The sequence below is a fragment of the Carya illinoinensis genome, chromosome 16 (genome assembly GCF_018687715.1).
Source record: "Carya illinoinensis cultivar Pawnee chromosome 16, C.illinoinensisPawnee_v1, whole genome shotgun sequence".
NCBI classification, from domain to species: domain Eukaryota; kingdom Viridiplantae; phylum Streptophyta; class Magnoliopsida; order Fagales; family Juglandaceae; genus Carya; species Carya illinoinensis.
In genome coordinates, this window is record NC_056767.1 from 3,240,532 (window position 1) to 3,258,150 (window position 17,619).

A 17,619-nucleotide genomic window follows, 5' to 3' on the forward strand; every position below is an offset into this window, starting at 1 on the left:
CACTAAACATATATTCATATTTATGTATTTGATCTAAACATATATATTCATATTGATCTATATATGTTTCTGCATTAACTTTCTGCACTAACAAATTTCTGCACTAACATATATATGCACATTTCTGCACTAACAACATATATATACGTGACAACAAATTTCTGCACTAACTTTAAGGTCATGTAATTTTTCTATATACTACGTGCTTCAGAAAATACATGACAACATATATATATTTCTATACTAACTTTCTGCACTAACAAATTTCTATATATATGTTTCTGCACTAACTTTAAGCTCATGAATTCAGGGGCACATATCCTGCAAACATTTTTCATATGTTTAAGCCGAAGCTATTTGTTTTGCTTGTGATGCATATGGGCCATTAGTTTTGCACGATATTTGCACCATACACTAATAACTGGGTTTCTAATTGTGTTACTTGTTAACAACAGTGGGTCTTGATTGATTATAATGTCTAAAGCACGTAGTAATACTAGCAATAACTTACGCTAAAAAAACTCTTGGCAAAATGAATATCCAATATGCTTTTGTGGTATTAAAGCATGTCGACGAACTGCGCATACAGAAGATAATGAGGGGCGCTAATTTTTTAGTTGCCAAAAATTTGAGGTATGATATTTCACTCATGTTTATACTTTAAAAAAAATATATATATCTTTCTTTTGCTCCTCTTGTTTGCTAAGAAATTAACGGTAATCCTTCTTTGATAATGTGTTGGTTTATTTTGCAGACTGGGCATTCTTGCAGATACTTTTATTGGTATGATCCGAAAATACCACCATATAGTGAGAAGAGAATCAACCGTTTAAAAACCGAAATTCAAAAAATACAATTGGCAATGGATATCCAAACAAGTCGACATCAACTAGAAATAGAGATTGAGATGTACAAGAGAAAGTTTGATAGGGTCATTATAGTTTTAATTTCAATGTCGTTGGTACTTTGTTTAGCCATGTTTTTCGGGAAGTTTTGAGACAAAATGTGATGTATGAAGTTAATTTCATGTAATCTTTTAGAAAATTACATTTTGGAAAATCTCTTAATGTATATGTTTGCTTGCTAGAAATTAGAATGATGTAGAAACAGTCTTATGTAAAGGGCTATGAAACTTTTGTCCACAACTTTTGAATGAATTAGCTCAGCTGTGTGCAGCTTTAATATATTGGAAGCACCTGTTTTTTTCTTTTTGCAATCTGCTATATCAATTTTTTGCATACAATTGAATATATTTCTCAAGAATTATGTCCTTGATCAGCACATGTCATTGAGTCTACCAATCACCAAAAACATTTTGGTGTGGTCCCTCCCAAAAAATTGTCGTTTCATTACAAAAATAGCAAATAAAAAAGTGGTCCCTCTAAAAAAATTGTACTTTCATTACAAAACTAGCTCCCAAAAAAAGTGGTCCCTCCTACAATCAACTTCACATGCTTCCAAAATTACGGCATCTACCAATCACCAAAGTCTTGATGAAGAGCCTCCGTAGTATATCCTTGATCAGTTTTGTCCTATGGGGGCATCCCAAAAATGTTAAAAGTGGCAATTCAATTCAGTAAAAATATTAACAAAATAACTTATTCAAAAAATGTTACCAAAATATTTTTTTTTTACATTACCAGTGAGTTATAAACAGTCTCTCCAGTGCCAAAATAATTCATAGCAGTTGAAGGAGTTGCAAAAACAATCTGGCGCATGTGTCCAAACTTGACTTTGTTGATACTAGCGTTAAAAGTATAATTTGGCAATAAATGAAATAAGAAACAACTAAATAAAATAATTTAGTATATTGCAATTACAAAAAGTTACCTCAGTTTCATTGTGGTGTAGTCATCTTTTCGTACTGGATCTCTTAAGACTCTTCTCAACGGGATGTACTTTTCTCTTAGACGGTGGTCTTCCCTTATTCCGTACGACCAACGGACTAAGAACTCTACCTGTTGTCTTGGTTGTGGAAGTATCTGGATCAACTTCTCCTCTAGTATCATTATCAGGCAGACTAGGGTACTGTGTCTTCAACTGTTCTATCTGGCTAATCAATCTAACACAGCTACTCTCGGCCTTAGAAGCATTGGAACACAGCTCATAAAAGCTATTTTGAATCCTATCGTACCTTCACTCATCGTCATTGGTACTAGTGTCATAACTACTTTTAACGAAGGTGTATTTTTGCTTAACATCCTTCCTCCACCGGTCTAATATGTATTTTTTCGGTACTGTATATTGGCCTATCTGAGTTAAGATACGGAGGGCGTGCCTGCAGAATATACCCCTAAATTCAAATAACTTATAGCTACATTTCACATCAAGGGGATCTTGTTCAATGTTGACAGTAAAGGTTACACGTTTTACTAAGTCATCACTAACCTGAATCTCATCCACAACTATGAACGTATATCGACTACCCTCACATCCCAACAACGAGGTAGTCAAATATAGGAATCCTCGCAGTTCCTCTTGTACTTCTTTGAATTTAGCAAGAGTATATGCTTTTTGAAATTGCTTCTCAAGATGATAGCAACTGATGCAAGGAATGTACGTGTTAAATGAATTGAAGTTAGCAATTTCTTCATTCTCTACCTTTCTCCTGAGGGCCGAATCATTATGTTCAACAAATTGTTCCAAAGTTGTTCTAGAGTGAATGTAGTCGTCAAAAAATGCATTCATTTCTTTACTCCACTATGTAGTTGACATTCCTGCCCAGAATGTGTCTCTAACATAGGCCGACACCCAAAAATGCCGATCATTATACAGTGATTCCAACCATACATTATCATACAAACCATAGGTTTCTAGCATATTACACCAATGTTCCTCAAATTCATGCTCACTGAAAGAGTCATAAACGCACTTATGTAAAATACTCTTGATTTCTCCATATCAACAATGTGATCCAAACTTCTCAGAAAGCTTTTTCATTATATGCCACAAGCAGAAGCGATGTTTTGAAGTTGGAAACACCCTCGAAATTGCAATTTTCATAGCCTTGTCTTGGTCTGTGATGATTGCATTTAGCAGTCGATTATTCATACACTGCAACCATGACTTAAACAACCACTCAAATGTATATACATCTTCACTAGATATCAATCCGCACCCGAGTAGGATGGACTGCCCATGATGGTTCACACCCACAAACGGTGCAAAAGGCATTTTATATGCATTAGTTAGATATGTCGTATCAAATGTAAATCCATCCCCGAATGATTCATATGCAGCTCTACTCCGAGGGTCTGCCCAAAAAATATTTTTTAACCACATCTCACTATCAACGTCTATCCTATAATAAAATTCCTGAATTCTTTTTTGCATATCTTCAAAATAGTTACATAGAGCTACACCACCTCCAACCCCGAGGCAAAGTCGTCGTGCTTTGTCAATATAGTTTCGACACTCCTTCTCCCCTAATGGTACATTCTCGTAACCCCCTGCCTCAACAACCACAGACTTGAAATTTTTTGATAACCTTATTCCTACCTCATCATTTATTTTGACCCTTTTAGCAACACGAGCATCGACCTTCTTAAAGCATCTGAAATGTCTTGCCTTTCCTGGACTACAAGTGTGTGTGTGATCCAAAATCACTTTGGATACAGTATATCCACCTTCATCATTGAATACAGTATTAATCCTAGCCATACACCCCATTTTTACTGTTTGTCTTGGTTTCATAACATTGGCAATCGTACTTTTTGATGTGCCTCCTCGCGCATGCCAAGCAAAACCATCTTACATTCCCATCGTCATCTTGTCTAGAATTCCTTTTGGATATCCCAAACCCCTTCTTCTTACCATACTTCATATAGTAAGCATACACTTCTTCTATAGATGAAAATTTCATTCCAACCATAGGTTCTTCAACATTTTCATCACCTCCAATCTGCTCATCAATTCCTACCTCATCACACTCATTATCTGAATATTCCATATCATCGTCCATTGTAACGTTCGAATTATCTACAAAAATACCATAAACTTGTTTGAAAGAATAAGCAAAAATTGTTTTAAAAATAGTTTCATCATTTTAAGTTGATTCAAAGATAGTTTTTAAGTTGAAATTTACTGGTAAGAGTTTTGTCAAAGATAGTTTTTAAACTGAAATAACTTCAATAATATTTAAAGTTCTAAAATGGTTAAAGTTTTTATAAAAGCTTTAATATGAAGTTTTCAAACTAAAATAACTTCATCAGTTTTAACTAAGTTAAATTATATACACAGTTCATCAATTTTTAAACTGAAATAAAGTATATTTTAAACTAATATATACACAGTTCATCAGTTCTTTTGGTATCCAATAACTAAAATAAATTCATTTCCAAACAATGGTTTGAGTGATGAATATTTTTTCTTGACAAACTATATTTTGCAGCTCTGACCGGTAAATTACAACTACATTTTGCAAGGAGGTTTATGCATACTATGCAAGTAAAAATAAATAAATTATTACACATGAAGGTGTAAGCTTACTTGTTCAGTTGTAGGAGGATGATGGAGGGTCACTCTGTCGATGGCTTGGAGGAGGACGGTGGAGAGGTCTAATGGAGCGGTCTGTGTTAGGGGTCTCTGTTGGGGGTCGTTCATTCAGAGTGGGAAAATGGTAAGTCGAATGGGGGTAGAGGTGATGGGGGAAAAGCAAGCAAACAGAAGGAGAAAAAAAATAGAAAAAAAAAAAAGCAACTAATGTAAAAGCAACTAACGGAAAAAGCAAGTAAGGGAAAAGTAAGTAATAGAAAAGTAAGTAATGGAAAAGCAAATAATGAAGTGATCTCGTGTTGCGATAAAGAAAAAAAAAAGTCAAGTTTGATAGACCAGTTGGCATGTCCATGTCAAGCGGGATATCTCAGCAGAATTATTGAGCGGGGCAAGTAGCATTACCCATATATTAAATACACTTTATTGCCTAGGTGAAACCGGACGTACCAGTTTAGAGGGGTAACCGGTACATAATCAGTTTTTTAAAATTCAAAGTTGGTACATATCGGTTCGATCTTAAATTTTGTTTAAAACCGGATCGGTTACACCCATACAAATAATACATATATAGACACTAAATATCACAAGGAAAATAACTCTACAACTCGTAAAACTTCTTTAATAAAATTATACATACTTGATCTACAAAAATAATATCAGCGAATCCTCCAACACATATAATAATAATAAAGAACTCCACAAGGTGTAATAAAATTAGCAAGGTTCCAAAATACCAAAGAACTCCATAAGGTCTAAATAAATCCACCATAATAAATCAACAACTTTGCAAAGTCTCAATAATAACGTCAAACTCCAAAATACTAAGCAAACATAACAAAATAAATCCACTGCTTAGTACTCTCCAGTGACATAGTACCCTTTGGTACCTATTCCACTTCGCTCAATTAATCTCGCTCATGCTTCATATTCTTGATCCCCATCTAAACCATAAAAATAATCTGAAATATTAAAGATAATTGGATGAGTTATCAACAACTCAATAAGTAGTGAACATATACTAGTATGTAAATATGAGCCAGTTAAAAATGCAGAACCAAAAAAATTATCAAAATACCAAAGCGACAATTTAGAAATATTAATGTACAAAAGTCCTATGGCATAGCATAACTGAGTAGCATTATATCAGAATGAATTCCATGTTTAACCTTGTAGTAGGGTTGTGCAAACACCTACGTTCAACCGAGCAGAAACAAAATATGAAACTTTCCCCTTATTAATCTCAAAGCTCCTAGTGTACACACTGAAAACCACTTTGTTTCCAAAGTGGATGCATTAAAAACAGAAATACTGGTACGAAGACAAACAGAGATCACAATCTTACACTCAGGCTAAGTTGGGATGGAAGCAAAAACAAAATGTCATGCCAGAGGTTTTCAGATGCAACAATTCATATAATAATGGAGCATTGAATAGATACAGACCCTATTAATATCATCATGTATAAAAAATTTCATATTTCATATTCGCTTTTTTTATATAGTTGAAAAATAAAGTGTCAAAAATGCTCATGTTACACCTGTCATGATAGAAAATATATTTTTTTCTTATTTATATACAATGAGTTATGCAGAAAAAGTGGCCAAGGTTGTTTTGAATGTTCCATAACAACGCATGCAAGTTTTTCAATAAAAATTGACTTCAGTCCGTTTAGGCAAACTCTAGCATAGGAGCACTACTTACCTAAATTTTGCACTGTATTATCTAAGCTTTGGATTCAACCTCTAACAATATGAAAACTCAAATTCAAAAACATTCACTAAAGTGTCAATAACCCAAACAAGCAAAAAACTAACGAAAATATATAACCCGAATTACAGATTCACATGCACAAAACCATTACAACGTTCAAAGAAATCCACTTCTCTAGTTTTTTCCACCTTTTAATGCTTGAAAACCATCATCAATAATACAATTGGAGTTTTCTTCTAACTCAATAGGTATTTCTTCATTTGTAGGAGAAACTTCATCACCTCTTTCATTACTTAGCGATGTAGGGGCAATCAACCTATCACACATAACAGAATTTTCATAAAGTGGCCTAATTCCACTTGTAGTGCAACTGGCACACTACCATCTTTTAAGGAGAATCTCTTTTACACCAAGCTCAATGCAAAAGATCTGGTACATCTCTTCACATGAATCACATATTAAAAAATCACTTCCATCTGCATGTTCCTAACCAATCCTCACCCGTAAGACTCTTTGACCCACCAACCCACAATACCACTATTCAACCTCCATCTAAACCAGACTGTGGTTTTTGCTATTAATGTAATGAGAAATGGTCAACTGGCCATAGATGCCAAGCCCCCAATGTGTTCTTATTAGAGGGATTAGACAAAGAGGTAATCAAGAAATACTTGATGAAAATATCAATAACGAGATAGTTGATGATACGCAGGCCGAAAAGGTGGTGAAAATCTCATTACATGCCATGTTAGGTACATCTACACTGAAAACCATGAGGCTGTTTGGAATTTTAGGAAATCAATAAGTAACCATGTTGATTGATACAAGAAGTACTCACAGTTTTGTGGATCTGGATGTTACAAAGCATGCTAGACTTTCCCCACTTGACAATAGTTAATTGACTATTATATTAGCAAATAGAGACCACGTACCTTGTTTGGGTTGCTGTGAGACATCACAATTCACCCTACAAGGTCAAATGTTTTCTACCACTCTTTCTTTACTTGCTTCGAGAGGTTGGGATCATGTTTTAGGAGTAAATTGGGTTTATTCCTTGGGATCTATCTTATGGGATTTTTCTAAGCTTTCAATGAGTTTCAAATAGTGTGTTCAAACCATTCAACTACAAGGTCCTGGCCTTTCTGATCCAACAGTAGAGATTTAGTGGCTTAGTGGTTCAATTGGTGGAAGCAACCAATGATCCTTATTCTATTGTAGTTCCTCAGGACTTGCAACTCTTATTGACTTGATTTAACACCATCTTCTAGGAGCCTATAAGGTTATCCCCCACAGGATTCAAGATCACAAAATACCCCTCATGGAAGGTCCAGGCCCTATTAGTGATCAGCCCTACCTTTATCCTTACTACCACAAGGAAGAGATTGAAAGGTTGGTAAAAGAAATGCTAGATAGTGGAATTATTCGCCCAAGTCAAAGCCCTTATTCATCTATGGTCCTCCTTGTCTACAAGACGGATGAAAGATGGTGAATGTGTGTTGACTATAGAGCACTCAATTAAGTTACTATCCAAGATAAATATCTTATTCCCCTTATTGATGAGCTTTAAGATAAATTATGTGGTGCTGTCATATTTTTCTAAACTAGGGTGTTTGTTATATTTCCAAAACAACTTTCCAAACACACCAATGCCACTATGAGTTTTCAGTGATACTCTTTGGGCTCATAAATGCGCCATAAACCTTTCAAAGCCTAATGTACAATAGTTTCCATCCCTATATGCGAAAATTCATTTTAGTATTTTTTTTATGACATTTTAGTATATAGCAAATGCATGAATAATCACATTTTCCATCTAGAAATTGTCATTGGTCTTCTATAAAATCATCAATTGTATGCTAAGATGTTTAAGTATAATTTTGGATGCCATAAAATTGATTTCTTAAGGCATCTTATTTTTGTAAAAGGAGTCAAAGCCAATCATTCTAAAATAGCTTGCATGATTAAATGGCTTATCCCTACCTCACTTAGTTCCCTTAGAGGTTTCTTGAGCTTCATGGGGTACTATCAAAAATTCATACAAGCTTATGGTATTATTAATGCACCCTTACTCATTTCTTACACAAAGACTTCTTCCATTGGGATGACAAAGCTAGCGAACCCTTTCCGCAGCTCATTTCTTACACAAGCAAGTCTTGAACCCACAATCAAAGACTCCTTAGCACCATACTATTATTTTAGCAATGCTTTAGCCGTATATAGAATTTTGAAACATAAGATCATAACATACTAAAAACCAATTTCCCAGATTACCTGTTGAATATTTGAAGAGAAAAGTAAGGGTGAATGTTCATAAGATCCTTCTTTCATCCTTGTGTCTATAATCCTAAAGTCAAAAATGTCAACCTTGATACTTTGGAAATTCTCATATAGTAACTTACACAGTAAGGTGAACTTGTCCGTAATCAAAATATTCAACAAAGCACGCTGAAACTTCTTGGCAGTGGTATGATGATTAGATTCATTTATACATAAGCTAGATGTAACACCTGCATGTCCATTAGACATCCACCCAGGTTGTGAAAACTTGAGCCTATATTCATCACAATGATTAGATTCATGCAACCAATGAATGAGAAGCAATTACACATAGAAATGATTACTATTTTCAATTAACAATGTTCAATTTCGGTTGAAGATAAACCTTAATTAATTGTGTTCATACAATTAATTTTGTGATTAGTTACAAGAGCCTTCTGAATTCATTCTTGTATCCCACATTCATCATCACTTAATGGCTAGTATATGTGCTCCAGTACAACATTTCTCTAGTGTCTCTGTGAACAATCATCCAAACCATCTATAGGAAGACTAACTTGTTCACTAGAATTTTTTTCGATATCGGAACCATAGGATTCCTTCAGATTCTGCAAGATTTTAATTATAGTTTGGTAAAGAGTAACAAGGACAAATAAAGAAAATTTTCAAAAATTGCTACATCACTATAGGCAAATTATATTACACCCATGTTTTTGCCAATCTCCATCAATACTTCATACATATGTATGCATAACATCATTTATTTAAAATCTTAATTATAAAATTTCAACCTCAAAAGAAAGTCCTAAGAATCCAAATCCCAAAAGAAAAGTTTTAAATGTTATGTAAAAAAGTGTTTTATCCGAAGTGCATAGACATTCTATTTCATTTTACCGAAATATCATCCATAGCTTTTTATGAGATCACAACTACCTTCAATGCAATAGATCTTTGTTCAACTTCAACATGAAAGTTAGCAGCCCCATTTAAAAGGAAAATCTTCACCAAAGGCTACATCTAGTTTTGAAAATAATCTACATATTTGTAAAAATCAATCATCTGACACAAAAAGATCTTGACATCGTTTATAGTATAAATCCTCTAATAATACCAACATATAATAATGGTGCCAAATAACATAGACCAACATAAATAAGTTTACAGTATCACAATGAATTAAATAAAGGCATGTATGTTGGTAGATGCATGTGTCGATACATCAAATAAGATTGCCCATACTATGTGGATGCTCCATACTTGATAACATTTCCCCAACCCATCATTTCCATAAATTAGGAGAATAGTAGACACATCATTGCTTTGATAGTATTTGACTTAGTACAAACAATGGATGAACTCAGATACTTGATCACACTTCAAAATCATTTTTTAACTATCGTGTGAGCTAGATTGTGGAAGAAAGATTTTCTCAATTTCATTTGAAATTAAAGTTTAAGAAAACCCTCATCTATTTAATGAGATTTTGGGTTGGGGAAGGGGGGGGGGGGGGGGGGGGGGGGGGAGGCCTAGAAGAATGACTATGGTTTTTGTGCTTCTAGGCATTAGCCGCAAAGAAGCCCAATGCTTCCCATTATAACTTACTGGCGTTAGATGATAAACTCACTAGAGCGTCCCTCAAAGTCTCTTTTTTGCAGTAGGCAATGTATATTCCATCCACATCAACTATTGTTACTTTTAAAGAAGTAGCAAAGACCAAAGTAAGATGACTAGACCCTACTACTCCATGATAAATAATTCACCATAAATATTGATAAGAATATATTCTTAATAGGTGGCACCATTAATTTACATTGACCACTGCCATTTTTTATTGTTCCAAGCAAGCTAAAATTCTTTAAGCAAGTTGGTAAACAACTTGCCAAGTGTTTGTGCTTTTAGGCATTAGCCACAAAGAAGCCCAATGCTTCCCATTATAACTTACTGGCATTGGATGATAAACTCACTAGAGCATCCCTCAAAGTCTCTTTTTTGCAGTAGACAATGTATATTCCATCCACATCAACTATTGTTACTTTTAAAGAAGTAGCAAAGACCAAAGTAAAATGACTAGACCCTACTACTCCATGATAAATGATTCACCATAAATATTGATAAGAATATATTCTTAATAGGTAGCACCATTAATTTACATTGACAACTGCCATTTTTTATTGTTCCAAGCAAGCTAAAATTCTTTAAGCAAGTTGGTAAACAACTTGCCAAGTGCCAAAGCCCATAATAGCAAAATGACCACCCAATGCCCTGACAAGTTACAACCTTTCCACTGATAAAAAAACCTTAAAGATAGGATTACTTACCGACTCTATATTCGCTCTACATTTGAGGTTATTTGAGCCCACTCAAAATTCTAGGTGCTAAGTACAAAGTTGTTAGTAGAGGTAGGAGCTTATTTTTCTTGGGTCCATTAGCTAATCAAATTTACAATTCTCTTCCATAGTTAGAGAGTTATACTTTCTTTAAAAAAAAAATATGTAACAAATAGATTAGTAGTCAAATAGCTGAAGTGCTAATTTTCAAATAGTTGATGGCTAAAAGGTTTCGGTGTCTAATCTCAACCTGTTGCTTCAGATATAGTTTTTGTGCTATTTTCCCTCTGAATAAGGGTAGATTGCCATATTTATGACATAAATTCCCGTGACAACAACAAAATATATATGCCTTATAACTTAAAAATATTGACAAGTGCTCAAATTGTTATCATTTATGAGAAAAAGCTTAGAGAATCCATGTTGTAATTAAAGCAGACATATGCATTATATAAAAAAATGGAGCAAAAACTTGTTCCACTAATTGACTTGCAGCTTCAACACAAACTTTCCCATTTTCCTGAGCTTTGTATATGAGCTCGATCTCACATGTTTCCACCTCTTGTAAGTTCAAAAAGTCTCACTTCCACTGGAGCTCCACTCACCACCATCATTCCAAATTCCATTTGCAGACCCATTATTCACTACTTCACTATTCAAGCCTTCAATAGAGTGCTAAAAGAAAAATGCTAAACATAACCAGTTGGGGAACTGTTGGGTAAACACGGCCTACGTGGCATAGAAGAAAGGTGTCGTTTATATCGCTTTATATGCACTGGACTTTCTCTCCTTGCAACCCACTTTGCCATTAGATGCACCACATACCCTTCATCTTTTTCTTCATTTTCATTGTCTTCCTCCCTTTATCTTCCCGCAAACCCACACAAACTTCCTTGTGTTGTTTCTTCATCATCCTTTGAACCTCCCTCCCAAACAGAGTCCTTCATCTTCACAACTTCTTCTTCTTCTAACTCAGATCTAGAGCCATGGAGCCATAAAATATCATCCATTAAATCTGGAGCCGACTAATTTTGTTCTATAATTCGGGCTATGAACAAATGCCTCATCATTTAAAATGCCATTGCATAAATGCAGCAGGACACATAAAATGTTGATGATCTGAAATGATGGCATTCCAAGGAAATCCTAGCTTGATTGATTTTTATGACAAGAAACTCTTATGCAAAAACAAATGGGATGTGCTCAAACACAACAGAAACAAAATTTAGATGTTTTGAATGACCAAAGTTGATTGGACTTGTTTTCAACGGGAAATCATGGGACCCAAATTGGATATTCCTTTCGGTTGCTATGCAGCATCAACCTTATCTATGCCCATATCGACAAATCATATTGATAGCAAAAGTAAAGAAATGACAAACAAGAAATGAGAATTAGAGAAAAGAAGAGAACGAAAGGAAAGGAACTCGATCCCTCTCTGATTTCACTCCCTCTCCTCTCTCCTCCAACCTCTCTCTCTCTCTCTCTCTCTCTCTCTCTCTCTCTCCTTATAAACAAACACCCACCAAAAAATTGGCTCCATCATGTTGGAAATCATTTGCCAGAGTTGTAAAAAAATCTCTCTACTCGCCCAAAAAATCTGCTCTACTTTTTTTTTTTTAATTACTATAACCATAGCATTAAGAAGTACCAAAATCTCATTCAGCAACGGAGTATTTCCAGAAGAAAAATCCTCCCAATTGAGCCTCCCCAAGACCCCGAATGCTCTGTTAAAATCCTATCCCAGATTCCAAGTTCTCATGTTCAAAAGGCCAAAGTCAAAATTAATACTAACATAAAAAAGAAAAAAAAAAGTTCAAAAGCTTTTCCATGAACACCCAAAAGCAAAAAAAGTAGATGATATGGAGATGGAGATGGATTTAGGATACAATATGGAGAGGAAAGGGAGAAGAAACAAAATGGAGAGAGAGAGAGAGAGAGAGAGAGAGAGAGAGAGAGAGAGAGAGAGAGAGAGAGAGAGATGGAGATGCAGGGAGGGAGGGAGAGAGATGGCCAAATAGTTAGGAGGATGATGGGAGGACTTCTAAAAACATGGAACACCGTAACTCAAGATTGCTTTTGATCCACAGGATGGCAAGTCACATGATTGATTTTGAGAGAGATGCAGACGTGTTAGCCAGTTGCATCACGTTCCGCATGGCCGGTTGTTCCTATTAGAATTAGCTTGAAAATAGAGCGGTATAATCCAAAAGATTTGTTTTCAATTGTTTCGTAAAAATTATTAAATAAAATAGAGAATATTTTTGCTTTAATATTTTATCATTCTATTTTTCAACAATAAGAAATGATATTTACATTTGTTGAATATGCAAATGCCACGTAATTTTTTTGAAAAAAATGAGTAAATAAATGACCCCGGTTGAAGAAAAATTAATATTTTAACAATGAAATCTAATATTTTTTAAAAAGATTGTGTGACACTTGCACACTATACAATTGTATATAATATTACTCATATTTTTATACGAACTAGTGGGTCGGATTTGCTGTTACAAAGTTCAAGCAACAAGAAATATTGGGGTAGAGTAATTGTGAAAGGAGGCCGAAGGCAAAAAAATAGAAACATTACATTTTCGTTTGATATTTATTATGAAAGAAATGCTAATTAAATCTCTTTGCACCACACACCATCTATATGACATAATTTGATTTGTAAAATTTATATTTTTCAAATTAAGTTATATCACGTAAATGATGTATAATATAAAAGCTTTCAAATATAATTATTGTTATTATTATCCGTGTGATTTAAATATTTGAGTCATTATTAAGTATCCTTTTAATACATTGGGAAGTTTGGACACAAAAATGAGATACTTAATTTTCAAGAATCTAAAAAATTCTCATAATTTTATACTCAAATACAAAACATTCTTTATAAATTCTCAAGTTTTTCATCTAATTATTATCTAATCATTATGCAAACACAAAAACTAATAAAATTTTCACAAACTTCAAAACAAAATAAAAATCAATACAATTTTTTATAAATTCTAAACAAAAATTATATTCAAACAATTTTTAAAAAATTTATAATATTTTTATTCAACTTTTTCTCTATATTTTCCAAACCAACCCTCAAACTTATTTTATGTGTTTATATTATTGTCATTTTAAAATTTAAAATTAGAACAATAATTCTAACGAATCTGAACCCATATTAGGTGACATGTGAGGATTGGTTTGAACTTTGTTCCCATTGGATTTGAAAGTGTTAGATAATAATTAAAAAAAAAAAAATATGTACAACAAACTTAATTCAAGATACATTAAATCTAAACCAACCCAATAAGGGTGATAAACCAACCCAATAAGGGTGATATTGGACAACAAAAACGTATAACAAGAGGGGTTTAGTCAATATCAAGAATATGCAGGGATGTAAATAAATTGAGTTTGGGTGAGTAGAGGATAGTTTTAAGTTTAGTCCGCATAATTTTTAGAATAATATTATTTATCATTTAAATTTTTATCATTCTTTAATCATTTTATGACGTGATATTAAATAATTAAATATTAAATAATTAGATATTATTTATTATACTTAATATTTCTTTTCTTATTTTTATCATTACTCCAACTGACCTGCAGACAGCACATCTTTTCCTTTTCCTCTTCCTCCACTTTTTGTTCTTCAAGATTGTGAGACACCAACAAGTCAACACCTACAAGTCATGAAGTGACGTGGGCATGAGGCCACGAATGGTTGTGCAGAGGATTATAATTCTCTAACCCTTGATCTCTTCTTGCCCAAATCCCTAGAGGGTTTATGGAGAGATATATCCTGGGAGAGGGCTTGCTATTACGAACACGGCTCTTTGGTGTTTCAATCTTTTTGAGTATTTGTGGCCTCCATAAATATTTGCAAATTTATTAAGAAAAGTACAAAAATTTGGATGCATATGTCAAAAATCAGCTTGGAAAAAACATAGAGAGAAAATACGATTTGATTATCTCTGTGTGGTTTTATTATTCTTTCTCTTAAGATGTTTTATGGATTAAAATTTTATGGACACTACTATGGAGACGAAGATTTATCGATATATCTGACCGATTACTACTAAATGTTTTTTTCCTTAAATATTAAGTACAATATTTCTTAATTTTTAGGAATAGAATGACAAATAATTTAATACATTTCTTAACAATTAAGGGAAAAAAAAATACACCCATTGGTTCAAATGTCTACTTAGAATTTCTCAAATTTTATCGGAGGTTGGAACAGTATTTTATATTTCATATCGTACCGAATGATATGCCGTACTAGCCACTAGTTTGGTATAAAAATTTTATTTATTTCGTATCGATTTAAATACCAGCCAATATTTTGACATGTAGAGACCTATATATTAGTCAGTATTTTAATTTTAATTTTAATTTTTTAAATTTTTTTAAACTATAAACTTATTTTTTTATCTTAATTTAGATCAATTTATTTATAATTTTATATATATATCTATGTATAATTAATATATATAATTTATTTATATATTAATTATTTCAAAACGATATACATAATATCAATATCCAAATATTCCGTTTAAGTATGTCTGGCCGATAGGTACGTTGCTCAACACGTTAGGTCTAAAAAACCATTTATTCAATCCTGTTTCAAGAAATATATTCTCGGAATACCAGACCAGAGCTCGTACTCCTCTTAAACCTCCACGCCCGATCGGCGACCGCACCCCAACCTTTGATGCACCTTCCCAACTTTTGATCGGTTCTCGGTAACGTTTCACGGAGCTGGTCGGAGGTAGAGGCGGAGACAATGAGTCCGACGTGCTTGTCGTGTATGGAGAAGTACTACGAGAGCGACGGGGGCACTTGCAAGGAGTGCTACGAGGAGGCCAACGAGATGAAGGATAAGTTTAAGAGGGAGATCGAGGAATTGAAGGCCAAGGTCGCTTTTTTAAGGTTCTGGTCTCCCTTCGACCCCCACAGCCGGCCCAATGGGCCCTGCTTCACCGACGTCGTTCTTGTCGCCACCTCCGATGACCACTCTGCTGAGATCGGCGCTCCCGTCCCTGCCCATAAGGCCCTATTGGTCAGTAACCTAACCTGCCCTTCTTTTTCCTTTCCCCCCATTTTTTTCTTTCCTTTTCAGTTGTTTTGGGCAGAATGTGATCATCTTTTGATTGATTTCAATCCGGGTGTGGAACACCGACCACCCCTTTGAGTTTATGTACTAAATTTCTGGTTTTTTGAGTTGTTGGACCTATATATATGTTCATGTGGTTTGGATCTGTAAAATTGTCAACTTTAATTGCTGTATTTAGTGGTTCAATCTTGTGTGCTGTGAATGTGAACTTTGAGTAGTGGAGAAGACCTAAATTTTGGTTTTCGATCAGCAATCATATTCTGCTCAACCATGAACAATGTTTGCTGCGTGGTAGTGGCAGCTCTACTATTTTCACTAGACTCGATATTTGTTATGCTGCTATAATATATGCACACCCATCCCACTCTTATCCCACTTCTCTCCTATAGATGGTAAATTATCAATTAGCTTTTAGTTTATCTGAAAAAGATACAAGGAATATGGGTAGTGTCACGTATTACAATGAGATAAACCCGAGATAAAAATATAGTATATAGCATATAGCATATTCTTTGATTTGCTTCCCTGAAATATTATCCGTTTCTTTTGAACATGCTCCTACATCATCAAACTTGGCTTCACTTGTTCCTATGTACACTACTTATGTGTCAAGTATTGTAGCAATGCAAATACTGATCTTCTGTGTTTTGTGAGTTTGAACCCCCACTAAAGGCCCTTTGCTAAGACTCCATGTGATGCAGATAAAGTAGTTATCTTTTAATGCGAAATATCATGGAAGAAATATATGTAGATGATTTATTTTCATTTATGCATTTGAACCATATAATCAGGTTAGCCGTTCCCCAGTGTTCAAGGCAATGCTTGAGAGTGAGATGGAAGAAAGCCTGAGTGGCACCATCAAGATTAGTGATGTGTCATATGATGCCCTTCGTAGCTTTGTCAACTATTTATACACTGCCGAAGTGTCATGCCTTGATGAGCAAGTGGCCTGTGAACTTTTGGTTCTGGCTGAAAAATACCAGGTGAACCATCTCAAGGCCTATTGTGAGAAGTTATTGGTGTCCAAATTGAACTGGGACAATTCCGTCATGAGCTATTCCTTTGCACACCAGTACAATTCGAAGCTTATATCCGATGCGGCATTGTCCTTGATCACAGACAACATGGACAAGCTTACTAAAAAGGAGGAGTATGTGGAGCTCGTGGAGAAGGATCCCCGTCTCGTAGTGGAAATCTATGAAGCTTATCTCTCAAAACAGGTTAATACTGCTGCCCGTTAGGATTCTTCCACATGGGCAAGTGCAAGGATTTCTTGGTATGCTGATGGGAAGCAATGGTTACTGTCCAACTTGGCATAATGTAGATCAACTCATTCTATGTGTGTTTATTTGTATAACTAATAATTTGTGATACTCAAATGTGTCTTTTTGCCATTTTATTTTAGGGAAGTGTTGAAACAGTTGCTTTGCTCCAAAATCGCATATATTGTTGCAAGTCCTCTGTAAATACCGTGGAAATCTGAAACTGAACATTTGCCTAACATGTTGACTTCTTGTATATCTCATCAATGAAATAAGGTTCAAATTCTCTTATGCACAAACAATTCTTAGGGACCATCAGATTGGGGAGTTTTTTCTTTAAATTATTCGAGATGCATTTGTGAGAAACATGTTGCTGAGGACTTGCACCCTCTTGGAATTAGTCAGGAAGCTGTCCTCGAATGCTAGA

The 17,619-nt window shown here is 34.4% G+C and overlaps 2 protein-coding genes across 2 annotated transcripts; one reads left to right on the plus strand and one right to left on the minus strand.

Annotated features, from left to right (window-relative positions):
- Nucleotides 1–2,901: 2,901 nt before the first annotated feature.
- On the minus strand, nt 2,902–3,961 carry LOC122299651 (protein FAR-RED IMPAIRED RESPONSE 1-like). Its single transcript, XM_043110044.1, has 2 exons — nt 3,747–3,961; nt 2,902–3,652 (listed from the first exon to the last, which is right to left on the minus strand). The coding sequence occupies exons 1-2, from the start codon at nt 3,959–3,961 to the stop codon at nt 2,902–2,904; spliced, it is 966 nt and encodes a 321-aa protein (XP_042965978.1).
- Nucleotides 3,962–15,383: 11,422 nt separating this feature from the next.
- Nucleotides 15,384–17,491, plus strand: LOC122299490 (BTB/POZ domain-containing protein At4g08455-like). Its single transcript, XM_043109829.1, has 2 exons — nt 15,384–15,876; nt 16,722–17,491. Exons 1-2 carry the CDS (start codon nt 15,601–15,603, stop codon nt 17,169–17,171), a joined length of 726 nt encoding a protein of 241 aa, XP_042965763.1. The 5' UTR covers nt 15,384–15,600; the 3' UTR covers nt 17,172–17,491.
- The last annotated feature ends 128 nt before the right edge of the window (nt 17,492–17,619 follow it).